The following is a 14,856-nucleotide window of genomic DNA, read 5'->3' on the forward strand; positions in this document are numbered from 1 at the left end:
CCGCATCCTGACACTTTCATCAAGGTGCCTCCTGAGTAAGCTTAGTAGCCATGGAATAAGAGAAGAGGTCCTCTTGTGGATCAGGAATGGAAGTTGCAGGAAGCAGAAAATAGTATTAAGTGGATAGTTCCTTCAAATGGGGGGCTGTGGTGCCAGATGTTCTTGGCCAAAAGCTCACAAGGACAATCTGGCCACATCATTTGGCACCAACAAGATTCTGGACCAGACCCAAGGGCAGCCCCAGAAAGAGTGCATTGCAGCAGTCCAGCTCCACGTTTTCCAGTGCTCCAATGGTCAGGCTATTCCTGTTCACAAACAGCCATAGAGGACACGTGGGTCTCTAGTGACAAAGTATTTTATTTTACCTTTTTAGTCATGCTAATGTGTGAATGAGACCGATTTTGAGCGGTGCCATGGCTGGCACACAACCAAAGAAGTTGCCCTGTGCCGTAGAACATATGAGTGGGCCTCCCTGCCTCCACCCAGCCGCCAGGTAGGAGAACAAAAGCCAGAGTTGTCTGAGTGGGTGGACTTGGAAGCAGGATGGAAGTTGGACGCACAAAGACATACATGTTCTGTGCTGGATTCAAAGCTGTGACTAATGCAGTGCTAATGCTCCGTGGAGTATTAAAGCAGTGAAGCCCTGCTACCTATGCTCAGGTTGCATATACAGTGGGACCTCGGGTTAAGAGCTTAATTCGTTCCGGAGGTCCGTTCTTCACCTGAAACTGTTCTTAACCTGAGACACCTGAGACACCACTAATGGAACCAGTATGGTGTAGTGGTTAAGAGCGATAGACTCGTACTCTGGTGAACCGGGTTCGCGTCTCCACTCCTCCACATGCAGCTGCTGGGTGACCTTGGGCTAGTCACACTTCTCTGAAGTCTCTCAGCCCCACTCACCTCACAGAGGGTGAGTTGTGGGGGAGGAAGGGAAAGGAGAATGTCAGCCGCTTTGAGACTCCTTAGGGTAGTGATAAAGCGGGATATCAAACCCAAACTCTTCTTCTTCTTCTCCCACTGCTGCCGCCACCGTGTTGTTGTTGTTGTTTAGTCGTTTAGGACTCTTCTTGACCCCATGGACCAGAGCATGCCAGGCACTCCTGTTTTCCACTGCCTCCTGCAGTTTGGTCAAAGTCATGCTGGTAGCTTCGAGGCCATTTGGTGCTCTGTTGTCCCCTTCTCCTTGTGCCCTCCATCTTTCCCAGCATCAAGGTCTTTTCTCTTCTCATGAGGTGGCCAAAGTATTGGAGCCTCAACTTCAGGATCTGTCCTTCCAGTGAGCGCTCAGGGCTGATTTCCTTAAGAATGGATACATTTGATCTTCTTGCAGTCCACGGGACTCTCAAGAGTCTCCTCCAGCACCATAATTCAAAAGCATCAATTCTTCGGCGATCAGCCTTCTTTATGGTCCAGCTCTCACTTCCAAAAATCACTACTGGGAAAACCAGAGCTTTAGCTATACGGACCTTTGATGGCAAGGTGATGTCTCTGCTTTTTAAGATGCTGTCTAGGTTTGTCATTGCTGCCGTCGTACCACCAGGTCATTTCTGTTCTCATCCTGAAGCAAAGTTCTTAACACGAGGTAATATTTCTGGGTTAGCGGCTCCTCCTGCTTCTGGCCTGGGGGCGGGGGGGGGCGCAGCTCAAGGGGGTCTCCCAAGTGGGGCATGGGGGGGGGGCTCCTGACATGGAGGAGGAGAGAGCGGTGCTCCGCTTGTGCTCGGCTTGCCAAGGGTTAAAAGGCACAGAGCTGGGTTTCTAGAGAGGACAGGAAGTGGAGGCGTGGGGGGGCAAGGTCCTCCCGAGCAAAGCCCCTCCCTCGCCCTTCCCGCCTGCAAGCGGAGGGGGGGCTGCTTCCGTCTCCCTCTCTCTCTTGCAAGAGCTGCCTGGGGGTGAGTCTGGTGCAATGGGGAGAAGGGGCTGCGGGGGAGGATGCCGGGGGGGGGCTGGCCAGATCGTGCCTGGGGGGCGCCAAACCGGGGGGGGCAGACATTCCCCAAAGCCAAGGCAGGGAGGGGGCGAGGGGGCCAGGGCTCTGCCCCGTGGGGGAGGGGGTCTTGGAGGGGGGAGCCTGCAGAGAGAGCCCTGGAGTCTCGATCAAGAGCGGAGGAGGAGGAGGAGGAGGAGGAGGAGGAGGAGGAAGGGTCTTCTTCCTCTTGGCCAGCATCGCTACTGTGTCTTTTCTCCAAGCAGAAACTGCTACATTGTTAGCAGGGCGATGAGAGCCAGATCTCTTATTATTGGATCGCTTTTCTAACGTAGCTCAGCTTTTTTCTTTCTTTAATCAGTTTGGTCATTTATACTGATGTACTTTGTATACCAAACTATATAGCAAACTATATCTGGTCTAGGGAACTATGCCCCACAAATAACCCAGAGATGCATTTTCAATAAAAGCACACATTCTGCTCATGTAAAAACACCAGGCAGGTTTGGAGTACATTGTCAGGAGCAGGGCTAGGCAAACTGAGGCCCGGGGGTCGGATGCGGCCCAGTCGCCTTCTAAATCCGGCGCAGGGACGGTCCAGGAATCAGCGTGGTTTTTCCATGAGTAGAATACAGTGGTACTTCGGGTGAAGTGCTAAATTCGTTCCGGAGGTCCATTCTTAACCTGAAACTGCTCTTAATCTGAAGGACCACATTAGCTAATAATAATAATGGGGCCTCCCGCTGCTGCCACATCGCCGGAGCACAATTTCTGTTCTCATCCTGAAGCAAAGTTCTTTTTTTTTTTAAATAAATGTTTATTATAGTTTAAAATACAAATAAAATATAGTACAGAATATAACATATGTCATAACATATTTTCATATCTTTCTTGGACTTCCTCACGTCTCCCGCTCCCACCTTCATCATTATAGGCTATTGCCAGAAAATCATCATCTTATTTGCATTCTTGTAACCCATCTATTTGTTTATAATGTAATAATTAATAAAATTTATATTCTCTCAATCTCACTTGTCATCCCATATCATCTAATTTAGTGGTGCTCAGTTATTTATGATCTAGCATCCTGCTTAACGTTCAATCAAATTACAATATTTTTCTAGATAAATCTTAAATTTCTTCCAGTCCTCTTCCATCCTCTCTTCTCCCAGGTCACGGATTCTGCCGGTCATCTCAGCCAGTTCCATATAGTCTATCAGTTGCATCTGCCATTCTTCCAGTGTGGGTAGATCTTGAGTTTTCCAGTGCTTCGCAAGGAGTATCCTTGCTGCCGTTGTTGCATACATAAAAAATGTGCGGTCCTTCTTTACTACCCCTTGGCCGACAATACCCAAAAGGAAGGCCTTAGTGAAGGTATACTTAAATACTTTTTTCAATTCATTATAAATCATTTCCCAGAAAGCCTTCACTTTGGGGCATGTCCACCAGAGGTGAAAGAATGTTCCTTCACTCTCTTTACATTTCCAGCACTTATTATCAGACAGGTGGTATATTTTTGCAAGTTTGACTGGAGTCATATACCATCTATATATCATTTTCATTACATTTTCTTTCAAAGCATTACATGCAGTAAAGTTCATCCCTTTATTCCACAGCCTTTCCCAGTCTTCAAACATAATGTTGTGCCCAATATCTTGCGCCCACCTTATCATAGCCGATTTAACCATTTCATCTTGTGTATTCCATTTTAACAACAAGTTATACATTCTAGAAAGTACCTTAGTCATTGGTTCTAACAGTTCTGTTTCTAGTTTCGATTTCTCCACCTGGAACCCTAGTTTCTTATCATTTTTAAAAACTTCTTTAATCTGGGCATAGTGTAACCAGTCACGCACTTTATCCTTCATTTTCTCCAAACTCTGCAATTTCCAATTGTCTCCATCTTTTTCTAATATTTCCCAGTATTTTGGCCACTTAGCCTCCATATTAAGTCTTTTTCGGGCCTTTGCTTCCAAAGGTGAAAGCCACCCTTGGAGTTTTGTTTTCCAGCAAGTCTTTATATTTAGTCCAGACATTAAACAATGGTTTTCTGACAATATGGTTCTTAAAGGCCTTATTGATTTTAACCTTATCATACCATAGGTATGCATGCCATCCAAAAGCATTGTTGAACCCTTCCAAATCCAACACGTCAGTGTCTTCAAGAAGTAGCCAATCTTTCAGCCAGCAGAAAGCTGCGGCCTCATAATACAACTTTAAGTCCGGCAGGGCAAAGCCCCCTCTTTCTTTCGCATCAGTTAATATCTTAAACTTAATTCTGGGCTTTTTGCCCTGCCAGACAAACTTCGAAATATCTCTCTGCCACCTGAAGCAAAGTTCTTAACCTGAGGTACTATTTCTGGGGTAGCGGAGTCTGTAACCTGAAGCGTATGCAACCCGAGGTACCACTGTATGTCCTTTTATTTAAAATGAATCTCTGGGTTATTTGTGGGGCATAGGAATTCGTTCATTTTTTTCTCTCTTCAAAATATAGCCCGGCCCACCACATGGCCTAAGGGACAGTGGACCAGCCCACGGCTGGAAAAGGTTGCTGACCCCTGGTCTATAGCTCTCCTTCTGGAGCCAGAGAGAATAGTCACTTTCAAGGGCACCATTTAAGATGTAGAAGTTTAGCCTGAATGCTGTTTGAGCCAAGCAGATGCCTGCAAAGTTTGATTTCTGATCTTTGGAACAACGGGTGAGGAGGAATCCACTGGCTTCACGGTTGGGAGGAGACCATTTGTGCTGTGCATAAAGGACATGATGATTAGGGCCCAATCTGGCATTGAGATCCCCTCCTAAAACTACAGATGCCTTTGGGTTAAGCAAAATAAGGTCAGTGGTATAAATTTCCCTTTCAATCCACAAGTCTCTGATCTGAGATTTCTGCCTCATTGGGGTCACATCAGCGTAAATTACCAAGAGGGCCTGGTGGCTGAATTGGATTAACACTGCCCTGACTTATGACTTGAATGAGGGGAGAGGGCTTGAAATGGCACGTAGGGTAGTGGAGACTAAGACCCCCAGGGCCCCTTTCGCTCTTCCACGCTTTACCCCTAGATCTGCCCTAGTTGAGAATGAATGAAATCCGTTGAGTAACAGCTCATTCGCTGTCCATGTTTCCAGGATCATTATGACGCAGTGGTGGGAAAGAAAGTCTTTAAAACAAGTATCTCTGCTTGATGCAGACAACCCGGCCACATTCCAGGATAAAAGATAGGTCACGCAGTTGCATTGTGGGTAATTTTTGCAGGAGCAAGAGCTTTGCATTGGTTTGAGATGGTTGTAACTGTGTCTCCTTCTGTGACGAGGGAAAAGGTCCTGTACTATCATGTTCCTGCTCCTCTGTTCTAGCGAGGAGACTGGGAGAATCAGTGCAGCGTGGTCAGTAAAATGTGAATTCCAGGCAAGCAGGGCTGCCATCTCTTCAGCAGGGGAGACTTCCTTTCACTTGTCCGAGGAGAGGAGAGGGGAACTGTTTCTCCTGCGAATCCGGTTCCCTCAGGGCCAGGTGGGACTTCTGAGATGGGGAAGCACATGGGGCCCTATTTCCAGGTTGGGCTTCTTCAAGTGCTTGTCAGAGGTTTCTTTTCCTTGCAGGGCAGATGCTTGGGGAATCAGCTACTTGGGGTTGTAAAGATTCCTTGTATACTACTGGGAGTACAAGGAATATTCAGAAAAGTCACTCTCTGCATCACTTCCACTATTATTAGTAAAGTACTAGGGCGATCCTGTTGGGATTACAAGATTCCCGATGACTTCACTCACAAGGGTCATAGGAACGTGCAAGCCCACTCACCACAACAAGGTGTTGATCCAGCGAGTGAGAAGTACATTTTTGCTAATTTAACCGGGGACAAATACCATCAAAACACCAGAAAATTTAAAACCAAGAAGAAGAAGAAGAAGAAGAAGAAGAAGAAGAAGAAGAAGAAGAAGAAGAATTTATTATTTATACCCCGCTCTGGGCGTCTTTATTATTTATTATAATTTATTATTTTCCCATCCTTTCTGGGCGGCTTCCAACAGAACATCAAAAGCTTCCCTAAACAGGGCTGCCTTCAGATGTCTTCTAAAAGTCTGGTAGTTGTTTCTCTCTTTGACATCTGGTGGGAGAGCATTCCACAGGGCAGGAGCCACTACCGAGAAGGCCCTATGCCTGGTTCCCTGTAACTTGGCTTCTCACAGGGAGGGAACCGCCAGAAGGCCCTTGGAGCTGGATCTCAGTGTCTGGGCAGAATGATGGGGGTGGAGACGCTCCTTCAGGTATACTGAGCCGAGGCCGTTTAGGGCTTTAAAAGTCAGCACCAACACTTTGAATTGTGCTTGGAAACGTACTGGGAGCCAGTGTAGATCTTTCAAGACTGGTGTTATGTGGTCTCGGTGGCCTAACTTCCAAATCTAACTTCCAAAGCCTTTCCCAGTCCGTCCTTAATTTATTATGTCCCACATCCTTCGCCCATTTTATCATAACGCAATTTACCTGGTCCTCTTTAGTGTCCCCTTCCAAAAGCAGATCCATCATTTTTGACAGCTGTTTTGTATTACCTTCTACTATTTCTCTCTGAAATCTTGACACTTGATAACTAAATCCTTTCTTTTCATGATTTTTAAAAGTTTCATTTAGTTGTAAATATTGCAACCAGTCTATTACATTTTCTCTTACTTCTTCAAAGTCCTTTAATTTTAATTGGTTGTCACTTTCTGTTAACAGCTCTTTATGACTATGAAAACTTTTATGAACTTTTGCCTTATGATACCATAGATAAGCATGCCTGGTGTTGCAGTCTTCAGGCTTGGGGACAAGATGGTGCCTGTTTTTTGCCCCAAGTTCTGTCCATAAGCCCCATTTAGTTCAATGGGATCTATTCTCAGGTCTCCACTGTGCAGACCATGCCGGTCTTACGAAGTGGGGAAAGGAGTAAACAGAGGAAATTGGAACCACTGGAAATGTTTATAAATGGGGTTTCTGTTGGGAAGGGGCTGCCCCATTTGTGCTTTTCCAGGGGCAGGAGAATCCAGTGAGAGCCAGTGTGGCGCAGTGGTTAAAAGCGGTAGACTCGTAATCTGGTGAACCGGGTTCGCATCTCCGCTCCTCCACATGCAGCTGCTAGGTGACCTTGGGCTAGTCACACTTCTCTGAAGTCTCTCAGCCCCACTCACCTCACAGAGTGTTTGTTGTGGGGGAGGAAGGCAAGGAGAATGTTGGCCACTTTGAGACTCCTTCGGGTAGTGATAAAGCGGGATATCAAATCCAAACTCTTCTTTTTCTCTCCTTCTTCTTTCCTGCAGGGCCTCTGAGGCTCCCTTTGCTTCTTCCTGTCTCCCAGGACCCTGCAGCTTGTTTTGGCTCCTTGACTCCTCAGGAAGGATGAAAGAGATGGATCCTGCAAAGCTAGCGAGGATGGAAGGCGGAAGATGGACGGTTGACCTGGTCAGGTTGTCTCCTGCATCCCTCATCACAACCTCTGAGCGTTCCTCTCTAGGGCTCTCAGAGAGATCTGGTGAGTTCCAGGGGAGGGGAGATGGGGACATGGAGGGATGGAGCCAGAGAGGTATTGGGGCTTGCTCACCCTGGGGGTGGGGGGAGGCAGGCAGGCGGGTGGAGATTGAGAAGGTGAGCACCTCTTTGTGCTCCACCACCTGTCTGCCTGCCTGCCTTTGCCATCTGCAGGGAATTTGAGCTAGGAATACATCACAGCTCCCCGGCCACCACGATGTATTAGCACTCAAAATGTCTAATACCAGTGTCGTGGCCTGAATGCCCTACCAGTGTCAAAAAACTTACTGCTCCATCACACAGCAGTAGAAGCAACGAACTCTGCATAAAGAAGTCAAGGAGGAGAATTGTGGGATCATGGACCCTCTTGGTAAAGCTCCCCGTTGGATCATAAGATCAGTTTTGAAATTCCATACACACCTCTATGTGCTGAACCTCCACTATTTTGATGGAGACCAACAGCATCTGGGATTCTAACATCCCCACCATGAACCCTGAATAGAAGGAGATCAACTATGAATGTTCTTTGTCTAGTCATGCCTTTTTAAACAATGACCAGGTTTCTCTGAACTGCCCAGTAACTTCAATGTGTTCCTCTGTTAATTCAGAGTGTTAAATGTGGATATGAAAACGTCAAATCCCCCCCAAGAGATCCTAGAATATAGCTCCCTTTCTGTTCTTCAGACATGGAATATTCTGCCAGGTTTAACTTTTCAATGATTGTTAAAATTCTGTCACATGACTGTGGCAATCTTTCTTTTCTTCATTTTTTAGACCAAAAAAGTTTCTTATTAAATTGCGATGACATCTTCTAAATTTATAAACTTTCTCTAAATTGTGAAGAATTTCTCTGGCAGTAAGACATCTGCCTTAATACATTGTATCACTTCAAATCTGTATAACACTGTTCTCATTCTCCTATTCCACTGTGTAAAATTTCCTCTATGCATCCTAAAAATTTCTTTCTACTTTTCAATCTGCCTTTAAAAATTGTTTCTGAGAGAATAATTAAGAGTACACTGGCAAAGTGGTCAAAATGTTAATGTCAGTTTCTGAGGTAAAACGTGTCACTTTACAACTCTGCACCTGTTTTTCTGGATTATTCATGGTTTTCTGGATTTTGTGGGCCCCAAACCCATTTTCTGTGGTATTTATATGTGTGGAGGTTGCCCTGGGTTGCTTGACCCTTGAAAGACAGCTTTTTTTTCTTCTAGAAAAGACACCACCAGATTCTCTGTTTAGAGTTTATACAGAACACATTACATTACTTGATATACTAAAACACGTTTACATGTGCTTATATCTAATAGATCTATATATCTATTCTTTACTGATTTAGATTATTTCTACATTTATCCTATTCGTTATTCAAGACAATAAGCTACACTCAAAAAACCAAAATAATTCAACATCAAATAATACTGCTACATTAGGTATGAAGAGTGAATTACAAGTGCTTCTTGTTAGGATTCTCAGCCGTCAGTCAGAGGGAACTGGCCTCACACCAGGCATTCGGCTCGAGATCCTTGATGACCTTCCCGTCTGCTTCCCCGGCAGGATACAGGCAAGGTCACAAATCGGCGGTCCCACTCAACGTGAGAGGGACACACACACTCCTCCCTCCTCCCTGCTTCCCTCAGGGAGGAGAAAAGAGACAGACAGAAATCTATTTACATCCTTTTATTTCTGTCACTCTAGCAGTACAGAGAAATATGTCTGTACCCTCCAGTCTCAAGCAGAAGACTACACAGACTCCACCCATGTACTTCCAGTACAGGTCAGATGACACTCTGAGCTAACATCCGGTGCTCAGAACACTGAATAGACTGCCCCCTTTTTCCAAGAGTACAGTCCCAGACATCAACATTGTGCTTTGCATTCCAGACACCTGCAGCTTGCTTTTGCATTGCTGCTTTTTCCTGACATATGAGACTTTACAGACTTTTTCTGAGGCCCATAGCAGCATAAAACAGGCAGCAGGTGCTCTCACAGAAAACCTCTCTCTCACTCGACAGTTGAGAACAGACCTAAATGAAAAAACGGCCTTCTGGAGTGACAGTCACCCTTTCCATAGCAACTTGGAGGCAACATTCACACACACAGTTGTTAGGGAAGTTGAGGTAATTTCTGTCCGGTTTGGGTTTCTGTTTTAGCCTCTGCTCGTTTTTTAAAGAGAAGACCAATGTTAAGTTGGAGTGGATTTCATGATTGTGGCAACAAAAATCCGTCCTAGAAAAGAGTCAGACTTTCTGAACCTCTGCTTCTCAAAAATACGTCTGTGAATGCTGGTCGACAAAGGCCATGACCTCTGTAGAAAGACCTCACACCTTCTGTTCTTCCTCTTTCACAAAAGTTCATTAGCATTGTTCCATGATTGAGCAGCTGAATGCTGAATGTTAAGTGTTGTATGTAAACTTTCTGGTGCTTTTTTGTTTTTTTTGTGCTTTCCGCTTTCTTTATCTTACTATGTTTCGTGTATTTTCTTTTTTCCTTTTTTATTTTATTTTTTGTAAATCTCTTCTTTGTATCTATTTTTGTTGGTGTAATGACAAAGGAAATTCAATAAAAAGATTATAAAAAAAGCATTGTTCCATGATTGGGGGCTCCATTTCTTCCTGAGGATCTAATTAGTTTCTGTCTTTGTTGTAGGTGGTGATGAATTGGAAATGAAGAATGGGGGAGACCATGACAAAATCCGCACAGTGGAGAAGCCATATCAAAATTGGAAGTATGGAGAGAGCTCCAGTCAGAGTTCCCGTTCCCATCAAAGAACTCACAGTGGGAAGAAAGGCTATCAGTGCTCAGAATGTGGGAAGAGCTTCAGTCGGAAGGGCAGTCTTACTTTGCATCAAAGAATTCATACTGGAGAGAAACCCTATCAGTGCTTGGAATGTGGAAAGAGGTTTTGTCAGAGTGGGGCTCTCACTTCCCACAAAAGAATTCATACTGGAGAGAAACCCTATCAGTGCTTGGAATGTGGAAAGAGCTTTAGTCTCAGCACCCATCTCACTTCCCATCAAAGAATTCATACAGGGGAGAAATCTTTTCAGTGCTTGGAATGTGGAAAGAGCTTCAGTCACAGCCACAGGCTCACTTCCCACCAAAGAATTCATACAGGGGAGAAACCCCATCAGTGCTTGGAATGTGGAAAGAGCTTCAGTCACAGCCACAGTCTCACATCCCACCAAAGAATTCATACAGGGGAGAAACCCTATCAGTGCTTGGAATGTGGAAATAACTTCAGTCAGAGGAGCAATCTCACTTCCCATGAAAGAATTCATACAGGGGTGAAACCCCATCAGTGCTTGGAATGTGGAAAGAGCTTTAGTCTCAGCACCCATCTCACTTCTCATCACAGAATTCATACAGGAGAGAAACCCTATCAGTGCTTGGAATGTGGAAAGAGGTTTCATCAGAGTGGGGGTCTCACTTCCCACAAAAGAATTCATACTGGAGAGAAACCCTATCAGTGCTTGGAATGTGGAAAGAGCTTCAGTCACAGCCACAGGCTCACTTCCCACCAAAGAATTCATACAGGGGAGAAACCCTATCAGTGCTTGGAATGTGGAAATAGCTTCAGTCAGAGGAGCAATCTCATTTCCCATGAAATAATTCATACAGGGGTGAAACCCCATCAGTGCTTAGAATGTGGAAAGAACTTCAGTCACAGGCACAGTCTCGCTTCCCATCAAAGAATCCATACAGGGGAGAAACCCCATCAGTGCTTGGAATGTGGAAAGAGATTTCGTCTGAGTGGGGTTCTCACTTCCCATCAAAAAATTCATACAGGGGAGAAACCCTATCAGTGCTTTGAATGTGGGAAGAGCTTCAGTCGGAAGGACAGTCTCGCTTCCCATCACAGAATTCATACAGGGGAGAAACCCTATCAGTGCTTTGAATGTGGAAAGAGCTTCAGTAAGAGCAGCAATCTCACTTCTCATCAAAGAATTCATTCAGGAGAGAAACCCTATCAGTGCTTTGAATGTGGAAAGAGCTTCAGTCAGAGCACCCATCTCATGTCCCATCAAATAATTCATACAGGGGAGAAACCCTACCAGTGCTTGGAATGTGGAAAGAGCTTTTTAAAGAGTGGGGTTCTCACTTCCCACAAAAGAATTCATACTGGAGAGAAACCCTATCAGTGCGTGGAATGTGGAAAGAGCTTCAGTCAGAAGGACAGTCTCACTTCCCACCAAAGAATTCATACAGGGGAGAAACCCTATCAATGCTTGGAATGTGGAAATAGCTTCAGTCAGAGGAGCATTTTCACTTCCCATCAAAGAATTCATACAGGGGTGAAACCCCATCAGTGCTTGGAATGTGGAAAGAGTTTTCGTATGAGTGGGGATCTCACTTCCCATCAAAGAATTCATACAGGGGAGAAACCCTATCACTGCTTGGAATGTGGGAAGAGCTTCAGTCAGAGGAGCAGTCTCGCTTCCCATCAAAGAATTCATACAGGGGAGAAACCCTACCAGTGCTTGGAATGTGGGAAGAGCTTCAGAAAGAGGACAGGTCTCACCCGCCATCAAAATACTCATACAGTGGTACCTTAGGTTAAGAACTTAATTAGTTCTGGAGGTCGATTCTTAACCTGAAACTTTTTATTTCTTTCAAAAATTTTATTAGTTTTTATAATATCAACGACAAACAAAAACATAAAACAAACAAAGCATAACAAACATAAATCATAACCTTATTGAAAATAACAGTAATTTACTTTCTAAAACGACTTCCTCGTTTCCCCTTAGTTGAATTTCATTGCATATCCTTATAACGGTTTTCCAAATCCCAATTATAATACCCTTCAAATTGAACATTAACATCTTTAAATCTTCTCCTTCTTGTATTAAACATATTATTTTATCAGTTAACATAAATAGAATCCTAAGCCCATTAAGTATCTGGATGCTATTTCCAGTTATTTTAGCTTAACAAATTTAGCTAAATCATTAAATTTCTTCCATTCTTTGTGGTGTTCCTCCTCCTTCTGGTCGCGGACAGCTAGCTCCATAAAATCCATCATCTTCATCTGCCATTCTTCTACTATTGGTAATTCTTGAGTTTTCCACTTTTTAGCTAACAAAATACAAGCCGCAGTTGTGGCATGCAAAAATAGATTAACATCTTTCTTGGTCAATTCCAACCTGAAACTCTTCTTAACCTGAAGCACCACTTTAGCTAATGGTGCCTCCCACTGCTGCCACACTGCTCCCTCGCAATTTCTGTTCTCACCCTGAAGCAAAGTTCTTAACCCGATGTACTATTTCTGGGTTAGCGGAGTCTGTAACCTGAAGCGTCTGTAACCTGAGGTACCACTGTACAGGGCATGAAGCATATTAGAAATGTGGAAAGAGCTTCTCTTCCAAGATGCTTCTAGCTTCCCATGAAGAAATTCATGTGATTGAGCAGGTGGTTGCTGAAGAGCTCCAGGGATGCCTGGAGGATGGGGAGCATTTGGATCCCTTCCAATCGGGAATCAGGCCTCATATTGGGACTGAAACTGCCTTGGTTGTGCTGGTCGATGATCTCCGGCGCGCTAGGAAGAAAGGTGAAAGGTGTTTCCTGCTTCTGCTCGAGCTCTCAGTGGCCTTTGACACCATCGACCACGACATCCTTCTGGACCGTCAAGAGGAGCTGGGAGCTGAGGGTTATACAGTGGTTCCGCTCCTTCCTCCTGGGCCGTGTTCAGAAAGTGGTGGTGGGGGATGAGTGTTCAGACCCCTGGGCTCTCACTTGTGGGGTGCCTCAGGGTTCCATCCTCTCCCCCATGCTTTTTGCATCTACATGAAGCTCCTGGGAGAGATCATCAGGGGGTTTGGGCTGGGTGTTCATCAGTATGCGGATGATACCCTGTTCTAACTCTCTTTTAAATCAGAACCAGTGAAAGCGGTGAAGTTCCTGTGTGAGTGTCTGGAGGCGGTTGGAGGACGGATGGCAGGTAACTGATTGTGGTTGAATCCTGACAAGACAGGGGGCGAGCTGGTGTTGAGAACTTGCTTGGGCTACTGCAACACATTCTATGTGGGGCTACCTTTGAAGGTGACCTGGAAACTACAACTAATCCAGAAAGGGGTTATCTTTGAAGAGAGCACATAACACCGGTCTTGAAAGACCTACGTTGGCTCCCAGTACGTTTCTGGACACAATTCAAAGTGTTGGTGCTCATCTTTAAAGCCCTTAACCGCCTTGGCCCAGTATACCTGAAGGAGTGTCTCCACCCCCATCCCTATGTCTGTACACTGAGGTCCAACTCCCAGGGTCTTCTGCTGGCTCCCTCAGTGCGAGAATGAAGTTACAGGGCCTTCTCGGTAGTGGCACCCGCCCTGTGGAATGCCCTCCTACCAGATGTCAAAGAAATAAACAACTGTCTGACTTTGAGAAGACAATCTCAAGGGAGCCCTGTTTAGGGAAGTTTTTAATATATGATGAACTATTGGAGAAACCCAGCCAGATGGATGGGGTATAAATAAACTATTGCTATTGTTATTGTTTTAAGGACTTTCCCATGCAATATGGGAATCCACATCCATCTGAAATTCAGGAGCAGTTGGACAATCCCCAGATTCTGGGGATCTACTTTTGTGGCCATCTGGTAGAAAAAGGGGAACTGGGTTTTATCATGAATAGTCGGAAAAGTGTATCCATAACTTGCCCAGGACGCAAAGGGAGAGGTGAGTGCTTTGCTGTGGTTCCAGGACAAATCTCAGACAGTTGACCAACTACAGTCCCCCACACATACACACAAAGAACAAGACAAAATGCTGACCGTGTAGAACGGGAGGAGGTCTTCCAGGAATGCCTCCAGTCTCTCAATATTTTCTGGGACTGATTCACATCCCAGAATATTAGCCTAGGGACTCAGCTACGTTACTCAAAAAACTGTGTTTTGAATGCATTGTAAACAAGCAACATGGTTTTTTTAAAGCAGTGGTGGGGTGTCATAGGGCATGTGACACCAGTGTTGAGTGTTCCTGCTTCCAGGTTCCATCCCACCCTCACCTTTGGGAGAGTCCAAAAAGGAAAGAAAGGAAAGCCCATGGCAGAGGCACAATTCCGTCTTAACACCAAACCAGCCATACCTGTGGGATTTTGTAGATGCTTGTAGACACAGGTGACATATGTCTAGAAATATCAGCTTCGGCATCTTCAAGAACAGCCGACAGGTTATCCCTCTTCCCAGTCATAGTTTGGAATGTCTGCGTGCCCAGTAGAGAGCAGGTCTAGCAGGGCATCAGACGTCATCCTTGCATTAGAATAATGGTCATAGATGACATAGCCGAGGGTGACGTTGGGTAAGAGCCTGGGGTCCTGATTGATTTCACGAATGGCAGCCAGGACGGACAGGACATTCCAGAATTTCCCATGATCACCACTGGGATGAAAAAGTGTCCTACATTGAATGAAAACGTTTCTAATTCTTTCT

The 14,856-nt window shown here is 45.1% G+C and overlaps 1 protein-coding gene across 2 annotated transcripts; it reads left to right on the forward strand.

Moving 5' to 3' along the window:
• The first annotated feature begins 1,851 nt into the window (after positions 1–1,851).
• On the forward strand, positions 1,852–14,169 carry LOC309527352 (uncharacterized protein). Of its 2 annotated transcripts, none has more exons than XM_082214134.1 (5): positions 1,852–1,895; positions 4,425–4,628; positions 7,223–7,434; positions 10,080–10,332; positions 10,765–14,169. In XM_082214134.1, exons 2-5 carry the CDS (start codon positions 4,570–4,572, stop codon positions 11,984–11,986), a joined length of 1,746 nt encoding a protein of 581 aa, XP_082070260.1. In that variant the 5' UTR covers positions 1,852–1,895; positions 4,425–4,569; the 3' UTR covers positions 11,987–14,169. The 2 variants fall into 2 exon arrangements, with proteins under 2 accessions (XP_082070260.1, XP_082070261.1); XM_082214135.1 differs by lacking the exons at positions 1,852–1,895; positions 4,425–4,628 and adding exons at positions 4,635–4,765; positions 5,285–5,441.
• Positions 14,170–14,856: the final 687 nt, after the last annotated feature.

The sequence above is a fragment of the Podarcis vaucheri genome, assembly GCF_965113315.1.
Source record: "Podarcis vaucheri genome assembly, chromosome: 2".
Classification (NCBI taxonomy): domain Eukaryota; kingdom Metazoa; phylum Chordata; class Lepidosauria; order Squamata; family Lacertidae; genus Podarcis; species Podarcis vaucheri.